Genomic DNA, 21,133 nt, shown 5'->3' with positions numbered 1-21,133 from the left:
GTAATGCAGGTTCCAGACTAATGAGCTGTATTCAAGCAAATGTTTTGTATGCTCTAGTTTTGTATGCTCTAGTTAACAGAGAAAAAGCTATGTAGGGTTAGGTTAACAACTCTTAATGCCTTCTTGGCTATGTAGTTACAGTGGGCTCTAGCACTTAGATCATTAGAAATGAGTACTCCAAGGTCCTTGACAGAGTTTGGATCATCAACAAGTTCTTGACTATTCAGCTTGTATTTTATTTTCTGATTTTTTTTTTGCCAATATGTAGGACAGAGCATTTATTTGTTGAGATTTGAAGTTGCCATTTGTTTGACCATTCTGATACATAGTTGAGGTCTTTTTGAAGGGTAGCAGTATTGTCGGTGGTGTTGAATAGCTTTACATCATCAGCGATGTAATTTTACTCTATAATATACATCTTCACAAGAAATGGAATTAAGATAAAATATACATATTTGGATAAAATACTTTTAAACCCTGACAAAAGTTCAATTTCCAAATTATATAATTATTTATTAGAATATGAAATGGCCGAGAAAATTGTGAAAGGTCCCATGTTGGCTTGGGAAAAAAGCTTTGGTTATAGTATTGATCTGGATGACTGGGAAGAAATCTGGCAGAAAAACCTAACACTAACCAAATCAGTAGCGCACAAGGAGAATTTATACAAAATGATGTACAGATGGCATCTGGCGCCCTCTAGATGGGCCAAAATATCTCCGACAGCCAATCCTTGCTGTTGGAAATGTAAAGGGAAATTTGTACATACTTTCATTCATGGTGGACTTGTCCTGAGATAAATAAATATTGGCTAAAAATAAAAACGTGGATAGAAGAAATTATAGAGAGTGGGCTGGAGTGGAAACTGAAATTATTTTTGTTGGGAAATGATCAAAGGGGACTACTCCGCTAAAGTAAAATATCTGACCATCCATTTATTAACTGTGGCACATATCTCACTAGCACAATATTGGAAAAACCCAAATGTACCACCGATACAGGTTGTTATTCAGAAAACATATGAGTGTGCCCAACTGGAGAGGCTTACACTTAAAATTAACGGGACGGAGGATACAGATTATTACCAGATATGGGATAAATGGCATAAGTGGGTAGACAATAAAAGGGGAAACATGTAAATGAACCTAAGGTACAAATTATATCCAGCGGTTTATAATATATTAAGTACATTAAAACAAAGGTTTTAAACCTTCTTTTCTCTGTTACTACTATTATTAGTATTAGTCATTTATAATATTTTTTGTGTTTATTAGTTAAAAAACATGAATGTATTCGTAATAGTAGTTGTAAGCCAACGTGAAAATAAATGGAGTATATTGTGAATTATTTAGCACTTAGGATGTGATAATGTGTGAATGTGTGACTAGTACTAGCCAATAATGATTTTTAGGACTTACCAAATTCGACAACAAATGTAAAAATTATGTGTTATTATTGTTTGTGTATTTTTGAAATTGTATATTTTTAAAGTTGTAAATAAAATTGTTTTTAAAACTTAAAAAAAAGAAGAAGTCTTAGATCAAAAAGACAAATGACAAATTCTGGTCTGGAAAAATATTTCTAATTCCTAGAATATGCCACATTTTAAAGAAGTTCTCTCCCGATTTTGCTTGAAAAAATATTTATTTCTAGGTATGGCTATAGAAAGTCTATTTTTTAAGAAAAGTCTATGCTTTCAGATAAGTGTTTAAAAATACTAGACAGATCTAAAATGTAGAAGTTTAGGTAACAAATTACAGATAGTATATAACCACAATTGGAACTGGCAATTTGGTCATTAAATGAAACTGATTATGTTTGTGCTCTTACTTCAGCTTTTTTTTTGCTTCATAAACCTGCAAAGGTTGTGAGGCTTGGTTACAGTTACTTTTTCATCACAATAATAACTGCAAATGGTTGCTAAACAAAGTAGTTGCTAAATGATTGCTAAGCAACAACCATCTATACATTCATGTTTAACTAGCTAAGATAATATATATAATAATAAAGCTAGGAAATAAATAAAATATAATTGGTTGCCCAATATTCTGCAATGCAAAAGGCATGTGTGCTACTTAAGGAAAGCTACTTAAGTTGTGGGTATGGGTTAAACAGTATATATTCAAGGACCAAAAAACTCCCCAGGCCCAGTTTAGGATTGTGATGAGGTTATTACAGGGCTAAAACTTTGGCCCTGGAAGCCTTATCTATAAGTAGAATCCATCCCCTAAAGAAAAACTGCAAATGCTTTGAAGCCATTACTCCCTTGGTGTCCTTGCACACTGCAGCAAAAGAATGAGGAGGGTATTCTTTTGTGGGCAATAGTGTACTTTATTTTCAAGTAGTCATAGTCTGCACTTGTGAGGCAACGATACCAATTTGGTAGGATTATATCATATTATAAGCACAGCGGAATTTTTTGTATTTTTTTAAAGTACATTAGGCAAATATTAGAGTTCAATACAGTTTTTATGTGTTTCCTTGCTCTAAACACCAAAAACTGCATTATCCAATTTTTGTAATTAGTAATAGTACAGTAGTGGTACATTGCAAACAATTGACGGTGTAGATATGGTTTTGAGGACTGCCAGTTATTTTTTTATTTATAAAAAATAAAAATAAGAATTGAAGGAAAATACAAAATAAACTGTTAATTTAGTTTACTTTATTGTCATTGCACCTCATACAACAAAATTAAATACCATCTTCAGTGTACATTATGACTGAAAATAAACACAAGTGACATATTTTGAAAAATTAGGCAGCCCATGTCAGACTGTATTTTACAATTCCTAAGTAAATGGAAACTGACATAAATTCTATAGTGTACAAAATGTACCAACTGTGTCATTTTTCTAGTAATTTAAATGCACTATTTATCAGCTATTGTTTATAGATTCATTTTTTTTAAAAAAACTGAAAATTTGCACACTCTTTCAGCCAATATTTTGTAACAGCTTCTTGGGCAAAAACAAGAGCTTTCAAATCTTTCCATTTGCCAAATGGAGCCAATCATACTGTTCTCGTTTTTGGAATATTTCTGGGATACCTCAAAAACATTCTTAAGACACCTTGTATATACAGTACTGCATATTGAGATCATCCCACGGTTTTTCAATAATATTCGATTCTGGAGACTCCAAAATCTTAAACTTTCTTTAAGTATTTCATGGTTGATTTGAAAACATATTCTGAAGGGCTATTTTGCTGAAAAATCCCATATTCAACTGTCCTACACTATTCTAATTGTCACTGTAAAAGGAATTATCAAATTAGAGCAAGTTCAGAAGAGAGCTACAGCATCAATGGGTGGAAATAACACAAATAGATTCAGATTAGATTTAAAGAGGAATTTCTTGACAGAGCTAACAATCAACTTAAGAAGTTGCTTCATGAAATGTTATGTTCCTCTTTACTGAGATCTGCAAATAGAGGCTGGATATACAGGTAGTCCTCGAGGTACAAACAGGCCATTTAACTGTTTGAAGTTATGAATGCAACCCAAAATTGTATTTATAACAGGGATTCAAGGCAGTTTTGGTCAATTTTGGTCTGAAGTCATGTGACCTAGATTCAGTCACTTGTGAAGCTGTGGTCATTTTTAGTTCTGTGACTGCCCTTTGTCACCCGTTGTTACAACAGGCAATTTTCAAGGCCTATATATTGGTACATTCCTCCTGGCCTGTTTTTTTTCTCCTCATTGCTGCTAGTGGAGGACTAGAGTGGTAAACGTGTCTGTTTGCATTTATTTGCCCTGGAATCAATTGCAGAACTACTAGCCAGTATCTATAGAAACAGAAAGCAGATTTGGTATTATAAAATTGCTTTGCATTTACTGTAGTGTTCCCATGTAGTTTGAGATTGCTTGCAGAAAGATCCTTTGCATTTTACTGTACTGTTTGCTTTTGCTTTGGGGATTAGTGTGTACTATTGCAGACTGCTTGTAGAACAGATGAGGGATGGAACACATCTGGAAATTCACCTTCCCATCCCAATTTAAGTCTGGGTACCTGCCTGTAGGTGGTTCAGAAGTGGAGGGCCGCCAAAAACTGTTCCCTCAGAGAATCCAGCTAGGGAACCCTGCAAATTCTCTAGAGTTTCAGTTCACTTAACGATGGAAGAGGTCATTTAATGAACCAGAGCAACACCAAGGCTGATTATTGTTCATTTAACAACTGGTTGATTCACTTAATAAAAATGGTAAAAATGTTGTAAAAGTGAGTTCAGTTCATTTTATGAAGTTTTGACATGCAGCCCTAATGGGCAAGCTCCATTAGGGTTGTATCTTGAGGACTACCTATACAATATGTTAAATCCTTTAGCAGATACTAAACCAAGCAGGGTATTAGATTAGATGATTTACAATCCAATGATTGTAACAATTATGAGACACATCTGTTACATTACTGATATTCTCCAAATCTGTTCCATGATTTGATCCTGTTGAGTGGCATCCAGTTAAACTAAGGCTAACTGTCCTAAAATTTTAGTTTAGTATTTCCCTAAATATTAAACTGTATTCTATGATGTACTTTAGTCACTGTAACTATGTACACTAAGATTCATCTCATCCTGGGCACTCTCTTTTTTTTTTTTTTTTTGAATTATTACCATCTGGCAGACGGTACAGGATAATAAAAACAAGGACAAATAGGCTGAAAAACAGTTTCTATCCCAGTGGAGTAACTCTATTGAATTCTGCTGTATAGTGCAATATTAATGCAATATCAGGGGTTTTCAATTCAATGTATAGAATGTGAAGGATGTGTGTTTTCATAATGAAAAGGAATGGATTGGGGGAGGGAAGTCTTTAGAGTTCGAATTTAGAAGGTGCTCCAGATCTTGAACTGCATTGCTTGTTTTTCTGAAGAACACCTTTTTCTTCTTATTATTATTTTTTGTATTAAGCAGTATATTTAGAGGTGAAAAGCTACTTAGAACAAATAATTATTAGCATAAATACACAGCAGATTCCTACCCTGGCTGGTTTTTTTTTCTAGAACAGAAATGGGCTTGTTTAAATAAGAAGCATACTTATTTAAATATATAATTAATGTTTTGTTTATACACTGTTCAAAAAAATAAAGGGAACACAAAAATAAGACATCCTAGGTCTGAATGAATGAAATAGTCTTATTAAATACTTTGTTCATTACATAGTTGAATGCGCTGACAACAAAATCACACAAAAATTATCAATGGAAATCAAATTTAGCAACCCATGGAGGTCTGGATTTGGAGTTACACTCAAAATTAAAGTGGAAAAAAACACTACAGGCTGATCCAACTTTGATGTAATCTCCTTAAAACAAGTCAAAATGAGGCTCAGTAGTGTGTGTGGCCTCCACATGCCTATATGACCCCTACAACGCCTGGGCATGCTCCTGATGAGGTGGTGGATGGTCTCCTGAGGGATCTCCCACACCTGGACTAAAGCATCCCCCAACTTCTGGACAGTCTGTGGTGCAACGTGGCGTTAGTGGATGGAGCGAGACATGATGTCCCAGATGTGCTCAATTGGATTCAGGTCTGGGGAGCGGGCGGGCCAATCCATAGCATCAATGCCTTCATCTTGCAGGAACTGCTGACACACTCCAGCCACATGAGGTCTAGCATTGTCGTGCATTAGGAGGAACCCAGGGCCAACCACACCAGCATATGGTCTCACAAGGGGTCTGAGGATCTCATCTCGGTACCTAATGGCAGTCAGGCTACCTCTGGTGAGCGCATGGAGGGGTGTGCGGCCCCCTAAAGAAATGCCACCCCACACCATTACTGACCCACTGCCAAACCGGTCATGCTGGAGGATGTTGCAGGCAGCAGAACGTTCTCCACGGCATCTCCAGACCCTTTCACGTCTGTCACATGTGCTCAGTGTGAACCTGCTTTCATCTGTGAAGAGCACAGGGCGCCAGTGGTGAATTTGCCAATCTTGGTGTTCTCTGGCAAATGCCAAACGTCCTGCATGGTGTTGGGCTGTAAGCACAACCCCCACCTTTGGATGTCGGGCCCTCATACCACCCTCATGGAGTCTGTTTCTGACTGTTTGAGCAGCCACATGCACATTTGTGGCCCACTGGAAGTCATTTTGCAGGGCTCTGGCAGCGCTCCTCCTGTCCCTCCTTGCACAAAGGCGGAGGTAGCGGTCCTGATGCTGGGTTGTTGCCCTCCTACGGCCTCCTCCACGTCTCCTGATGTACTGGCCTGTCTCCTGGTAGCGCCTCCATGCTCTGGACACTACGCTGACAGACACAGCAAACCTTCTTGCCACAGCTCGCATTGATGTGCCATCCTGGATAAGCTGTACTACCTGAGCCACTTGTGTGGGTTGTAGACTCCGTCTCATGCTACCACTAGAGTGAAAGCACCGCCAGCATTCAAAAGCGACCAAACCATCAGCCAGAAATCATAGGAACTGAGAAGTGGTCTGTGGTCACCACCTGTGGAACCACTCCTTTATTGGGGATGTCTTGCTAACTGCCTGTGCTTTCCACCTGTTGTCTATTCCATTTGCACAACAGCATGTGAAATTGATTGTCAATCAGTGTAGTGGACAGTTTGATTTCACAGGTGTGATTGACTTGGAGTTACATTGTGTTTATTTAAGTGTTCCCTTTATTTTTTTGAGCAGTGTATTTTTAAAAGCACGAGAAGCTGTTTCTTCATGCCGTTAGAATGCTTACATACCTTTTAAAACAATATAATTAGGTTGTCAAACCTGGACTGCAAAAATTTGATGACTGCTAGATATCAGCAAGAAAATAAACTCTTTCCTGCTGTCTAATGTTTGTTTTTGCAGCTGAGATCCAACAGCTCTAAAATGAACACAACTTTCTTTTATCAATTAAATCTTGTTGATTTCATGTGGTAAATTGGCAATGGATTTTTACTTTAACAGTAATGGTAGTAGTTGTTGGATGTTTCTGAAGTAAATTGAGAAGTTTCCAAACTCTGCAGCCTATATTTCCATTAGTTAGATAAAGGAATGTCTTTAATGGGAAACTATTAACTTCAAAATCTTATAAGTCTTTAAAGGCTTCTTTTATGGAATTAGATATTTCTTCTATATTGAGCTACTGTCAAGTGAGTAGAATTTTTGTTTTCATTTGGTCCATTTTTTTTGCTTAGTAAGTTTTTTTCTATATATTATACCTCATTTAATTGAATCTAATCTTCAATCCTTTTTCCTGGAAATAGCTCATATTGATTTAAATTGATGGACACAGCAGAATAACAAATGAGGCAGAAAAAATGCACATGATCAAGTATTTGTGCCCTAAACATTTTTTGATACTATTACAGAATCTTAAGCTTTATTACTTAATGATTCTTCTGTTACAGGATTTATTTTCTAAGCTTATTGCATAGAAAATTAGTAGGTAATTTCTTGGTGTTTGTGATTCTACTAATCTGATAGCATATAATAAACAAAAAAATAAAATAAACAATACCAACTAAAAACAAGGGACAACCATTAATTAATAATTAGGGACTCAAATTTATTATATATCTGGATAGGATTCATCCATTCAGGTTTAAATATCGAAGGAAAGGCCCATATTTTCAATGATTTTCTAACGGCTACTAACTGCTGAACTGAAAATAGAAACATTTTTACATCTGGTTAATAATAAGGCATCATATTTTAAATCATTTGAATTTTCCCAAAAGGCAGTTCACAAATGAGTCATTGGGATAATTTATTTGGGATGAGACAAAATCATAGATAACTTGGTTTTCTAAAGCATGGTTACAAATAGTTCATACCCTAATCTAAAAAGAAAAGATATATGAACCTACATATACCACTTAAGCATCCAGTGATAAGGCCATAAACCTAATTATACCGTTTGAGGAAAATGCATCTCTATCCTAGATTCTTAGATCTAAAAGAATGCATGTCCTTGCTGTATATTTTTTTTCATTTTAAGATTGATGACTTTTGAAAAGTAATCTTACGGTTTCCATTTTTGTGTGGTTTTTTTTTATAGAAATGCTACAGTTTGTCAGCAATCAGGTTGGAGATTTTCCAGATTTATTTTCTGAACAGTTATATGGCACATTCCAGAGCAGCAATGCATGTACTGGAGACAGAATATCAGATACTTCACAGAAAGCCTACAGCCAGGGACAGTTACAGTCCTCTTCTCCTAGTGTAGCTTCTCCACCACAGCTTCAGTCTGTGCAAGTGAAGACGTCTCAGTCAGCGGGCACAATTCCTGCTCCACAACGAACTGCACCGCCTCTTCAACCTCGCCCCCAAGTTCAACCCCAACTTCAGCAACAGACAGTGATGATTACTCCAACTTTCAGCTCTGCTCCCCAGACCCGGATCATTCAGCAACCTGTAATATACCAAAATGCAGCCACAAGTTTTCAAGGTAACTCCCATGGTCTTCAAAGCAATAAAGAACACCGTTTTATAAAGCACTAGGGTAAAACAATTCTTACCTTAATCATCACAGATGAGAATAAAATCAGGCATGGTCACGTAATGACGCACTTAATGACACCATATCAACCGTAATTCCAGGTTCAATGATGGTCTTAAATCAAGGCCTGCCTGTAATCTTAATTCTTTAAGCAATAAGGGTTTGCTAATTGGTCAAAATAGATATTCTGTTTTCAAATTGTTTACAAGAAATACAGTACAATTAAAAAGCAGAGAAATACAATTAAACAGCACAATCAATGAAATATATAATGTTTAAAATATAAAACTTGAATAATAAAGTTATAAAAACTTGTGCTGGTAGACAAGTTTGTAATTAAAAATCAGGAATTATTATATCACTGATTAAGGCTGGATTGTCCTAATGTAATATTAAAACTGAATAGAAGATGTTTTTGGTGGAGTTTGCTTTTAGTTGTTAGATTATGATAATTTTTAAGGGGGGAAAAACTACAGCAATTACCTATATGTTTTTGTTGAAACACAGCCTATCACCAAAGATCAGAGGCTACAATCCTTATTGTGGAAGTCATAATTTCCCTTGAGCAGTTTTAAACTCTTCTTATTTTCTTTCTAGTGCTGCAGCCTCAGGTTCAAAGCTTGGTGACTTCCTCCCAAGTTCAACCAGTTGCCATTCAACAGCAGGTGCAGACCATGCAAGCTCAGAGGGTACTGACACAGAGTACTAGTGGCACCATCCAGACACTAACTCCAGCGACTGTCCAGGCAGTAGCTGCCCCTCAGGTTCAGCAGGTTCCAGTGAGTTCTTTTGGTATCTTAAGGGAGTAGTATATACAGTATTTGTATTCTGTTCCAAGGCAAGAAATAATGTTGCTAACATAATTTTTGGTTTCTAAGCAATGAAATCTCCAAAGCTCATAGGTCATTGATGGCTAAACGTAGGAAAAGAAAAAGTGATTACAATACTGGTATTGGAAAAAAAATTAGTAAAGAAATTTTGGAAAGAATGGATTAGAATTCCATGCTATTATTATTATAATTTCAGCAGTGGAGGTTTTGGTATTTTATAACAGCAATTTTGTTAATGGATGGGAGGAGCATGACAAAGAATACATTCCTTACTTCACTTCTAAAAGCTTTTATCGGGTGGAGATTATATGCTTTAAAGCTAATTTATTAATTAACAGAAATTATTGGATTGGTCGATGGAATGTCACAGTGAAAGTCATCTGTAACATATATGAAGTTAGTAGCTGTATAATCTGGGCCTCTGGTATATGTAGAAGGAAGCCTGGGAGAGAAGTATATTGAAACAGAAGTTATGGCTGTTTCTTGCAATGGACTCTATATTGTAACATAGGAACTAGTAATAACAACTTTTCATTTCTGTGTTTGTTTTCATTAAATGTTTACTGTCTTGCCTCCTTTCAGGTCCTAGTCCAGCCACAGATAATCAAGACAGATTCTCTTGTCTTAACGACATTGAAAACTGATGGCAATTCTGTTATGGCTGCTGTTCAGAATCCAGCCCTGGCAGCAATAACCACACCCATACAGACAACAGCTCTGCAGGTATCATAAGGCTCCACACTTATCTCCCAAATGGTTGCTTTCTTCCTTTTATTTATTAGGGTTCTTTCTCATCGAGATTCTTCAAACTACATGTGAGCATTATAGTACATATGGTATACAGTAATATCTTCTTGCAAAAAAAGGATATATTGAGCCTATATAATCACTCTTGTAGTTAAAAGGGGATATCTACAGTATATTTATGTGTATGTATTCTGCACATATACCTGTTTTCAATGTAATTCCTCGGAATATATCTGTAAATATTGGGAGGAGGGAATTATAGGGGCTAACAGTTATAAACTAAAGGTCTCTTCTTGGTAACCAGTTTTTCTTTTCTTCTCTTATTTGTATCCTCTTTATGTGTTCAAATTTTGACTTAAGTTTTTTGTGTTGCCAAAGTACTATTTATCTTTTCATTTTCCATTTTCCCCCACACTGCAGTTATTTGCAATAGTGCTTTTAGCATATTTTTAGGACCTTCCATCCATCTCAAGATTATTTTTCTCTGCCAATAACATTAGGTTCTCCTCAGGAGTGGGATGCTACTGGTTCGGCCCGGTTCTATAGAACCTGCGAAGAACAGCTGACACTGAACCGGTTCGTTGTTTGGCCCACCCGCTTGCCTGGGATCTAGGCTGTCCTTTATTCCCTGTTTTTCCCTCCTCAGCTGCTTTGCGTGGCACAGCTGAGGTTGAAAAAACAGGAAACGAGGATTTCAAACGCTGTGCACCCAAGCTCAGGGCTTGTCAGCTGTCCAGGCAGCACAGCCGATGATTTCTTGCAAACGCTGTACACACGATTGTCCCCAGTTCAGAGAACCGACAAATCGCTCCACTGGCTGGCCCCGCCCGTCCCCACCCACTCACTCCTTACCTGGCATGCAAGACATCCAACTTGCCTGGTTTGGTAAACTGCTATTCCCCCCAGCCATCAGCTGTTCTACACTGCCAGGAGATTTAGATTAGCTAGAAAGCAGGAAATCCTTGGATTTCTTGCTTTCTAGCTAATCTAAAAGCAGAGCCAAACCTTCCTTAGGACTGAAGCTTTTCAGTGCAGACTCAGGTAGCCAATTGCTGATAGAGAGATCTCTAAGTTAATCTATGATTCTGTGAGCAATTCAGTCTGCCTGCCTGCTTTGGGGTAAAAGTTGCTCTTTTTTAATAAAAAAAATCAATATTTACATACATGGTGTGTTGTGAGTTAATTTTGCTAGCAAATTTTATGAGCTTGCTTGCAAGCAAATTTTATGTGACAGACTCAGATAGCCGATTGCAGATAGATAGATCTCTAAGTAAATCTGTGATTCTGTGCGCAATTCAATCTGCCTGCCTGCTTTTCCTGCTTTTGGTTAAAAGTTGTTCTTTTTTAATAAAAAAAAATCAATATTTACATAAATATTTATAATATTTACATACAAGCCATGCCCACCCAGTCACATGTCCACCAAGCCACACCCACAAATTAGGCCACATCCACAGAACTGGTTGTTAAGAAATTTGAATCCCACCCCTGGTTCTCCTGCCATATAATCTTGTTTATTGCCACTCTAAATTTATTAAAAGATGCTTTTGGGGAATCCACAATATGTAGCTGATTACTGATAAAATAAAGACATATATTGTTTACACATTCATTTTACCCCAGTGAACCTGATAGTTTCATTTTATTAAGTTTTATGCAGTGATGTAAAGTCAAAGATAGTCATCTTTTCCATTGTCATTGGAGAAACTGTCAGCAAATGTAGTCATGCATATCAGAGTTTCTCTTTCCAGTAGACATCAGAGAAATTAGTCCTAATGTCCCTTTTAAAGATGTAAAGTTTGCTTCTGGAATCACACCATCTCCATGGTTGAATAAGTATAATAGACATCAACATCAGTACTGCTTAGACTTCATATCTTGACTTAATGCGATGACTTTCCATTACAATTCTTAGCATGAAAGGATCCTTTTAATATTTAGTACATGTTTTTCTTTTTTATTTCTTCCATTCCTTTGTATCTTTGATTGCTATTTTCCCATCAACCAGTTTGGTCTAGTGCAGGGGTGTCAAACTTGCATCGTCATGGTGTTGTCATATGATGTATCGCAACTTTCCCCCCCACTTCGCTAATTCATGTATGAGCGTGGCCAGGGCATAATACCTCTGGGCCGTGTGACAGCCCTGGTCTAGTAGTTAAGGCACTGGACTAAAAAGCAAAAGGCTGTAAGTTCAAGTCCTAGTTTGGCCAAGCTGGGTGACCTTGGCCAAGTCACTCTCTTTTGACCCAACTCACCTCCTATTTTAGGAGAAGGAAAATAATGTTGGATATGTTCGCTGCCTTGAGTTATACAAATAACAAAGGTGGGATATAAATAAATAAAATAAAAAATAAATAAAAAAATCATGGTTTCAGTTACAACTTCAAAGAGTTTGAATTTAAAAATGACCAATTTTAAGAAAGTGCTCTGAGACATAACCAATAAAAAAACCCTTTTTGCAACAATAGACTATTTCCCCTAAGCCTAGCACTTAATTCTGATTTCCCTTTTCGGCCATGCCAATGTCTCTTACCCCATAAACCTATTATATTACTGTATAGTATAATCTGATATTATATCTTCTTGAATTTCCTTTATTTTCTTATTCTTGTTTTTATCCATTAATGATGTATTTTATGCTGTATAGTTTAAATTTCTTTTTTATCTTTCTGATAATAGTTTTGTTTTGACATGGTCTATAAAAAGACATATTCTTTACAGCTTGAAAAATATGCACATTTCAACAAAAAGCTGTTTAACTTACAAAACAGGTGAGAACCTGTTCAGGAGCCTTTGTGGCACAGTGGTTAGAGTGCAGTACTGCAAGCTACTTCTGCAGCCAGCTGCCTATAATTTGGCAGTTCAAATCCCACCAGGCTCAAGGTTGACTCAGCCTCCATCCTTCCGAGGTGGGTAAAATGAGGACTCAAATTGTTGGGGGCAATATGCTGAGTCTGTAAACTGCTTAGAGAGGGCTGTAAAGCAATATAAAGCGGTATATAAGTCTAAGTGCTATTGCTATATTCTGAAAGCATTTTATTTTCCCAGTATGCAAGAATCTATAAGGAAATTTACATACCTTAGAAGAGTTTTTTAGATTAGGTGTCTTTCTTAATTTTATCTCATAATCCAGCTTTTTTTGCTCAAAGTTCTGTCTTTGCAGTTGGAAGCCACTGATCATGACTGTCATGAGAAAATGCAGTGCCATTGTCACTATGTCTAAATAGTGGCATTGTTACTCCACTGGGATCCAGAAATATTTCTGAATTCTTACGAACATAGGAAAGTGCATTATTTATAATTGTCACTGGTTTATCTAGTTTGTTTTGGGTTTTGTAGTAAATAAGAATTGTTCTTGGTTTTTAGTGATGGGTGTTTTCCAAACTTTTTACCCAGATTCTTGATATAGAGAATATGAAATCTTATTCATATAGAACAAAAGTATTAGTGAATTGTAAGCCATTCTTTTGTTTCCTACTTGTTTTATAAAATGTGGAATTTTATTTTGGTCACATATTTTTATTAACTTTTATTAAAGAATTATTTTCTTGAACAATACAAATTTTAAAACGGAAAGGAAAATAGAAATAAAGAAAAGTAAAAGTGATAAGTAAATAAGAAGGAAGGAAGAAAGAAAGAAAAGAAAGAAAGAGAGAAAATAAAAAGAACTGATAGAACAGTGGCTTCCAATCTTCTTTGCAGCACTTATAAGCAGGGTGGGATCCGACCGGTGTAACTACTGGTTCGGTGATTTTACGTTTTGCTGCGAGCGCGTGTATATCATCGTCAGCTAGCTGCCTGGACAGCTGAGGAGTGCTGTGCGCGGGTGCGCAGCCGTTGAAAAAGCAGGAAAAAAGTGCTTTTTCAACCACAGCTGTGTCGCGCAAAGCAGCTGCGGTTGAAAAAGCAGAAAATAAAGGTCAGGTAAGAGCCTGCGCGGGCAGGTGGGCCAAAACAGCAGCAGACATAGAACCGGCTCTATGTATGCTCTCTTTTTGCTGCTCTTCAGAGCTACTGGTTCTACAGAAGTGGACAGAACCGGTAGAATCCCACCGCTGCTTATAAGTGCATTTTTAGTCTATCTTCATTAAGATTACATTGTGGCTCCCTTCTTTCCATATTCTATTCTTTCTAATCATCAAATGTTTATTTTTTCTATTTTCATACCCATAAAGAGTTTTTATTCACTAACAAAAGTTATTGTCTTTTTTCTAATCAAACAAGTCAATTTTGCCATTTTAGCAAATTTTGTCATCTTCACCAACTATTCTTTTACTGTGGGTATTTCAGAGTTTTTCCATTTTTCTTATATATAATAATCCCACTGCAGTTACCACGTACAAACACCGTAAGTATTTTCTAATTGTCTGTTGGTTCATAAATGAAAATTCTGGTTTCAGTTGAATATTAATTTTTTTGTATTGCTATATGCATTTGAATCCAAAATTTACTAGCTTTTTTCAAGTCCGCCAAGCATGATAAAACAACCCTTCATAGTTTCCACATTTCCAACATAGATTTGAAATACCTTTATAAATTCTAGATATTTTCTAGTATCATATACAGTAATATATCATTTTATAAAAATTCTCTTTTTATAAACATGTGAATTTCAGTTCTTTCATCCACATGCTTTCTCTTTGTTACATCTGTATGTTATAAGCAGTGCCCATTTTATCATATGCTGTTTAACATGTTTTCATTTCAAATTTTGATAAAAGCTTATACATTTTAGCAATGACCGTACCTATTCATCATTTGCCCATAATTCAGTTTCAAATTCTGTCTTACATTGTTCAATTCCAAATATGCTATTGTTTACTCTAAATCGTTTTCTCAACTGTACATATAAAAACCATGTCACAGATCTTACATGAAAAATTAATTGCTATTTGATTTCTGCTGTTGACTTTTTAGACCTTGGTTGGTGGCAATGGGGCCATCTTGACAACTATGCCTATGATGATGGGAGGGCAGGAGAAGATGCCCATTAAACAAGTGCCTAATAACACTAAGCAGCCAGAACCACCAAAGGAAGGAGAAAGGCGAACAACTCATAATATTATTGAGAAGAGATATCGATCATCTATAAATGACAAGATCATAGAACTGAAAGATCTGGTCATGGGAACAGATGCTAAAGTAAGAATTGCTTAGTTGAAAAAACAAAAATATTTGCAATAGCTACAAATCTATTTGTCATGTTTGCAGTTGACATGCTATTTAATGTTCTTGTTGATGTCCTTTTCCATTGAATTAAATCTCTAAATAACAACAACAACAGTTTTTGGGATGGACTCAATAGATGGTTAAAAATGCCAAATCCAGTCTGAATATTTTGCTGATTGTATGACCGACTATAATTTCATCCTGCCCTTTTTACATATCATTCAAAGCAGTAAACATATCTAATAGCTCTACTTCCTACTTTCCCTATAACAACTTCTTTGAGGTGGATTGGTCTGAAAGACAATGACTTGTCCAAAGTCACCCAAACAGTTTTCATGTTTAAGGGAGGCCTAGAACTTATATGCTCTTGGCTTCTGGGACAGCACCTTAACCACTATACCAAACTGGTTCTCTAAATCTAAATCCCCTATTAATTTATTTATAAAATTTGTAGGCTGCCCATCTTTATCTCAAGGTAACTCAACATGCATCCTACATACATACACAAATTTAAGAAAAAACTTTACTGCTAAATGAAAATGTGCTAAGAGGTCATAAGATAGCTGAATAAATAATCATGCATTCTTTTCAGATGCACAAGTCTGGTGTACTGAGGAAGGCTATCGACTACATTAAATATCTACAGCAGGTTAACCATAAATTGCGACAGGAGAACATGATCCTTAAGCTGTCTAGCCAGAAAAACAGTTAAGTGTTTTAAATATTACATTCCATTGTTTTAATTTTAAGTGAAGCAGGTACTATCAAGGTTTTTAATTAAATGATTTCATGCCCCCTTGCATTGATGAATGCATTGATTATGCTTTTAGGGGATAGATGTAGAACTGATAAGCAGGGGATTTAATTACATCATGTACTATGAATGGAATAATTTATTTGTGCGATCTTTTCTCACAGAGTTGTTGAAGGGTTTTGACTTAAGCAGTCTAGTGGACACTGATGTGGATATGAAGATGGATGAATTCAATCAAAATGCTCTATTGATGTCTCCTCCAGCTTCTGACTCAGGGTCACCAGCAGGCTTTTCCCCTTATTCAATTGATTCAGAACCAGGAAGTCCATTATTGGATGATGCAAAGGTAGATAATATTCGTAAAGCAATCTGCACTGGGAAGCATAGACAAGTTCTCATTGGTGTTACATGCATGCTGCTTCAGATGGAGATATGTCATCTGCTTCCCTTTAAAATCAAATAATAAATTATGATTTTTAAAAGGAAGGTGAGATTCAAAACACTAATTGATTTTTTTTAAAAAAAATCACAATAAACAACTAAAATCAGACACACAAATAAAGGAATATCATAAAATGTTTGTGACATATTACGTTGACTTTTCTAGATCACTGATCAATAATGAGCAATGGCATTTTTTTCACCAACTGAATCCTCTAGACCAGGGGTCGCCAACATTTTGGATCTCAGGGACTACCAAACTCATAATTTTAGATCCCAGGGATTACTAACTGGTTCTGTGGGCGTGGCCTAATTTGTGGGTGTGGCTTGGTGGTCATGTGACTGGCTGGGCATGGCTTGTATGTAAATATTATAAATATTTATATAAATATTGATTTTTTTATAAAAAAAGAGCCCAAAGCAGGCAGGCAGATTGAGTTGCTCACAGAATCACAGATTCATTCAGAAATCTATCTATCTGCCATTGCCTAGCTCAGTCTGTCACATAAAATTTGCCTTCAAGCAAACTCGTAAAATTAACTCACAACACACCATGTATTTATTGAATTTTTTATAAAAAAGCAACTTTTATCCAAAATCAGGCAAAGCAGGCAGATTGAGTTGCTCACAGAATCATTCAGTGATCTATCTATCTGCCACTGGCTAGCTCAGTCTCTCAAATTTGCTTGCTGCGAATCTGCACTGAATTTGCTTGTAAGAAAACCTTCAGTCCTAAGGGAGATTCGGCTGTGCTCAGCTAGAAAGCAAGAAATTCAACCATTTCCTGCTTCCTAGCTAATCTAAATCTCCTGGCACAGCAGAACAGATAATGGTTGGAAAAAAGATAAAATAGCAACTTAGACAAGTTTACTGGGTAAGGAGTAAGTGAGCGGGGAGGGTTCCCGCAGGCCATGTGGGCTGAGCAGCCTTGTGTTTCTGCGCAGCCTGGATTAATTGCTTTGGGGGGTGCTCTGGGGGGTGAGATTTCTCTGTGGCCCACCAAAATTTTCTCACGGCCCACCAGTGGGCCACGGCCTTCTCATTATGAGAAATCTTGTACCAAACTCCATTAAAAGTCCAATAACATTTGGGACAATATTTTGCTTTATATCAAAGAAATCATAAAGCCCAATAAACCAGAACATTCAAAGGGGTACAGCCTTTCACAATATCAGTGTATCATGCTAGTTGCCAAAATGTTGGAGATACACCATCACTGCATTGAACAGGATGTTAGGGGCAAGTTTGAGATAAGATAAAATAAACAAAGGCATCTGCAAGAGAAATGGTATACGGGTAATTTCAGACTGAAACTTCAAATTGAACTGGCCTGGGGTGAATGGATAGATTACAATAAAAATGAGGTTTTTCAAATTTATTTTGATGAACGTAGGGTAACAGACAGGCATTGTACTTGAATGTAATAAGGACTACTTGTACTTGCATGTACGATGTACTGTATCATTAGTTCATAGATTAGTTTATACATTGCTCCATGATCTTCAGAAGCATATTTAGATATATCAAAGATCAATCTCATTATAACATTGGAAATAAGAGGAGATTTTAGTAAATTGTAAATGTTTAAATTATTTAAGTCTTTTAAATTCACCACTTGGAGAAAAGTATGAATAGATCTACAGGCTTGCTTTTATTTCCAATTCAGTGGCCTTCGGGGGGGTTTTGTAATGGTGAAACATTTTTATAAAACAGTAATCTGAGAAGAATAAATCTGCTATAAAGAAAATATTGAAAATTCAGCCTTGTGTAATGTAGAGCAACTATTTGTCTTAAATGTTTCAGAACTAACTCTTCCATACTGAATCTTCCACATTCTTGACTTAGGTTAAAGATGAACCTGATTCTCCACCTGTTGCTCTTGGAATGGTTGATCGCTCACGGATACTGCTTTGTGCTCTCACATTCCTCTGTCTCTCCTTTAACCCTTTAACATCTTTTTTGGATGGCAAAGAAACATCGGACACTTACAGCACAGTGCATCATGGTTCTGAGAGGAATATACAAGCAATAAAATCAGGTATATTTACAATAGTGCTCATTTGATATCTTTCAAGTTTTTTAAAGACAAGTACAGTAACTAAATGATGAAAGGGGAAGAAAACAATCTGTTAGGTATATGTTCTGGAATATTCTGTTTTAAAAGGTGATTAGAGTTTTATTGTGATAATTTATAAATAATTGGATTAGATAGTACTATCCATATTCTTATTTCTCTGACTCAGATAATGGATACTTATGTACAAAGGGATTGTGAGCTTTTGAGATATATGTTCCTTTAATGAATTGAAATTTTACCTGTATGGAATATATATTTTACCTGTGCATTTGTGAAGATTTTGTTGTTGTTTCTGTGTGTTGTGTGGCTTTCAGGTTTTTAAATTGTAGCATGTTGTATTTGTTATGTGGGGTGGATTGAATCATGTTAGGTTTATATTTTTAAAAAGCTTTTGTGATTTATGTAAGTTGGGTAGTTTTTTCTAAATGTTTCTATCTTATGTAAAATGATATTTTCTTGCATATATTAGGGCAGGAGTTTTGCATGGGAACAGTACTATTTCTGAGAAGAATAAATAGGATGAGAAGAAAGCAAGTCGATTAAGCTTAGCACAATCTTTATATAATCAAGGTTCTCCCAAGAATGATTATCTTAAAATGTGAAATGTTACTTCTTGTCTGATTTATGTCTTTTGACATGATGGATTCTGTTAGAATCAGGAGGCTGGTTTGGCTGGATGATGCCCACTTTGGTCTTGTGGCTTGTGAACGGTGTCATTATCTTGAGTGTATTCATAAAACTGTTGGTGCATGGAGAGCCAGTGACACGACTGCATTCCCGTTCCTCTGTGACTTTTTGGCGGCATCGGAAACAGGCAGACCTGGACTTAGCTAAGGTGAGGCAGTTTGTTGCTTTGAGGGTAAATATTATTGTGCTCATTTATTTGTATTGAATTAATTGAAATTTGCATAACCTAAAGTGAATATTTTAAAATGTAGAACAAGTCTCTTGAACTACTAAACATTTAGGCTTACATCTTATTCTATTATCAAAATTCTTGAACTGTGGGTTCTTAAAGCGCCTCCCCTTGGCAGAGCCCATGCAGACCATTTTTGGATTAAACTCCACTTCTGTTCTATAGCCTATAGGTAGGTAATTTGCTATAGGGGAATAAGGTTGAACTCTTATTGAAATTAAAGGTGAGGAAAAAAATTTAAATTTTTGAGTGGAACAATGTCTTCTGTATCTAAATGCTGATTTTAATTAGAAAGAGTAAATTATTTCTTTCCCATTATGTAGTTGAATATTTGTTTAACTGGACTGAGACTTGAAGTTTAACTGAACTGGACATGAAATCCAAGAGGATTTCAAGATAATACAGATCCAGATTTTTGGTGTTTCTGATATGTCATGGTTCAAGCAAGTTGATACAGATGAGAAAGAGAGAAAATTGAGGGAAAAGCCTATGGTATATTGAAACATGATGGCAATTTAGCTAGTTTATCAATAGCTGAGGAGACAAATGTTGGTTTACTTGACTGTCCAAAATCTGAGTGACAAATGAGGTTGTCAGAAAGAATTAAGAAAGCTTAAAAATGAGTGAAGATGGAAAATAAAATTTAAATCTTCCAAGATGACTCAGAATAGTCTGAAAATTAGGAAATGATGAGACTTTCAAATGTCTACTGTTCAACTTTATCCTGTGTTTTTCTTCTTTTGTTTGCAGGGGGACTTTGCTGCTGCAGCATCAAATTTGCAGATCTGTCTTTCTGCCCTGGGCCGAGCGTTGCCTACTTCTCGTTTTGACTTGATCTGTAGCCTTTCCTGGAACATTATTCGTTATAGTCTCCAAAAATTGGGATTAGTACGTTGGCTACTAAAGAGGACATCACAGCAGAGACGAGCAACTGAGACGCCTCTTGGCTTTGAAGATGAAGCCAAGACTAGTGCACGAGATGCAGCATTAGTGTATCATAAACTTCATCAACTCCATATTACAGGTAGATGAAAAAAAATTAATGTAGTGGTTTAAAAGGTAAAGATTCCCCCAGGTTAAGTTTGCTTCCTGATGGCTGCCTATTTTAATGTAGTTTTCTTTGCAAAATAAAGAAAGCTTTGCTTTTTAATGAATTTTACGTCTTAGAATCTCTAGAGTGCTCCTTATTTTTGATAATGCAAGATTTTGCACAACAGGGTATTGTGTGATACTGTGATGTATGAATGGTACTAATTTTCAGTAGCTAAAAGAAGTTTTTCAGATGAAACCATGCAATGCATCACTTGTACAAGGTGATTCACAACAGGGTACAAATGATTTTTTTTTTAAATTTCTGGTGCAGGTAAGCTTCCATCCAGTTCAGCTTACTCAGGATTGCACATGGCATTGTGCGCTGTAAACCTGGCAGAATGTGCAGAGGAGAAGATTTCACCAAGTACCCTGGCAGAGATTCATCTAACTGCTGCAGTTGGCCTGAAGACTCGCTGTGGTGGCAAGCTGGGCTTCCTGGCGGTGCGTGGATTGTTTTGAACCACTTAGCAAAATAGGCAGTCTTCACTTAACAACAGTAATTGGGACCAGAATTTCCACTAGTAAACAATGCAGTTGTAAAGTGCAATGTCACAGTACTGCATCGTTTAGTGAAGGCAATCTCATCAGTCTCCATTTCTGTTGTTAAGTGAGGACCTCACACGACTGATGTGGGAAGAGGCAGGAATCCAGAAGTGCTTATTTATGCTACTGAAA

At 36.3% G+C, this 21,133-nt stretch overlaps 1 protein-coding gene across 1 annotated transcript in view; it reads left to right on the top strand.

The window, feature by feature from the left end:
• Positions 1 to 21,133, top strand: part of SREBF2 (sterol regulatory element binding transcription factor 2) — a 38,807-nt gene that overhangs the window by 4,009 nt on the left and 13,665 nt on the right. The window contains exons 2-11 of the mRNA XM_026694785.2: positions 7,992 to 8,381; positions 9,030 to 9,211; positions 9,845 to 9,985; positions 14,927 to 15,151; positions 15,771 to 15,885; positions 16,097 to 16,278; positions 18,219 to 18,411; positions 19,104 to 19,285; positions 20,117 to 20,390; positions 20,730 to 20,899. Of these exons, the coding sequence (XP_026550570.2) occupies positions 7,992 to 8,381; positions 9,030 to 9,211; positions 9,845 to 9,985; positions 14,927 to 15,151; positions 15,771 to 15,885; positions 16,097 to 16,278; positions 18,219 to 18,411; positions 19,104 to 19,285; positions 20,117 to 20,390; positions 20,730 to 20,899 (2,054 nt within the window). The remainder of the gene's footprint in view (positions 1 to 7,991; positions 8,382 to 9,029; positions 9,212 to 9,844; positions 9,986 to 14,926; positions 15,152 to 15,770; positions 15,886 to 16,096; positions 16,279 to 18,218; positions 18,412 to 19,103; positions 19,286 to 20,116; positions 20,391 to 20,729; positions 20,900 to 21,133) is intronic.

This window comes from Notechis scutatus, chromosome 6 (assembly GCF_049901735.1).
Source record: "Notechis scutatus isolate UNSWTSFEM ecotype Mainland chromosome 6, rNotScu1.2, whole genome shotgun sequence".
NCBI lineage: Eukaryota > Metazoa > Chordata > Lepidosauria > Squamata > Elapidae > Notechis > Notechis scutatus.
The sequence above is the reverse complement of the archived record's forward strand: the minus strand, read 5'-3'. Positions and strand labels throughout refer to the sequence as shown.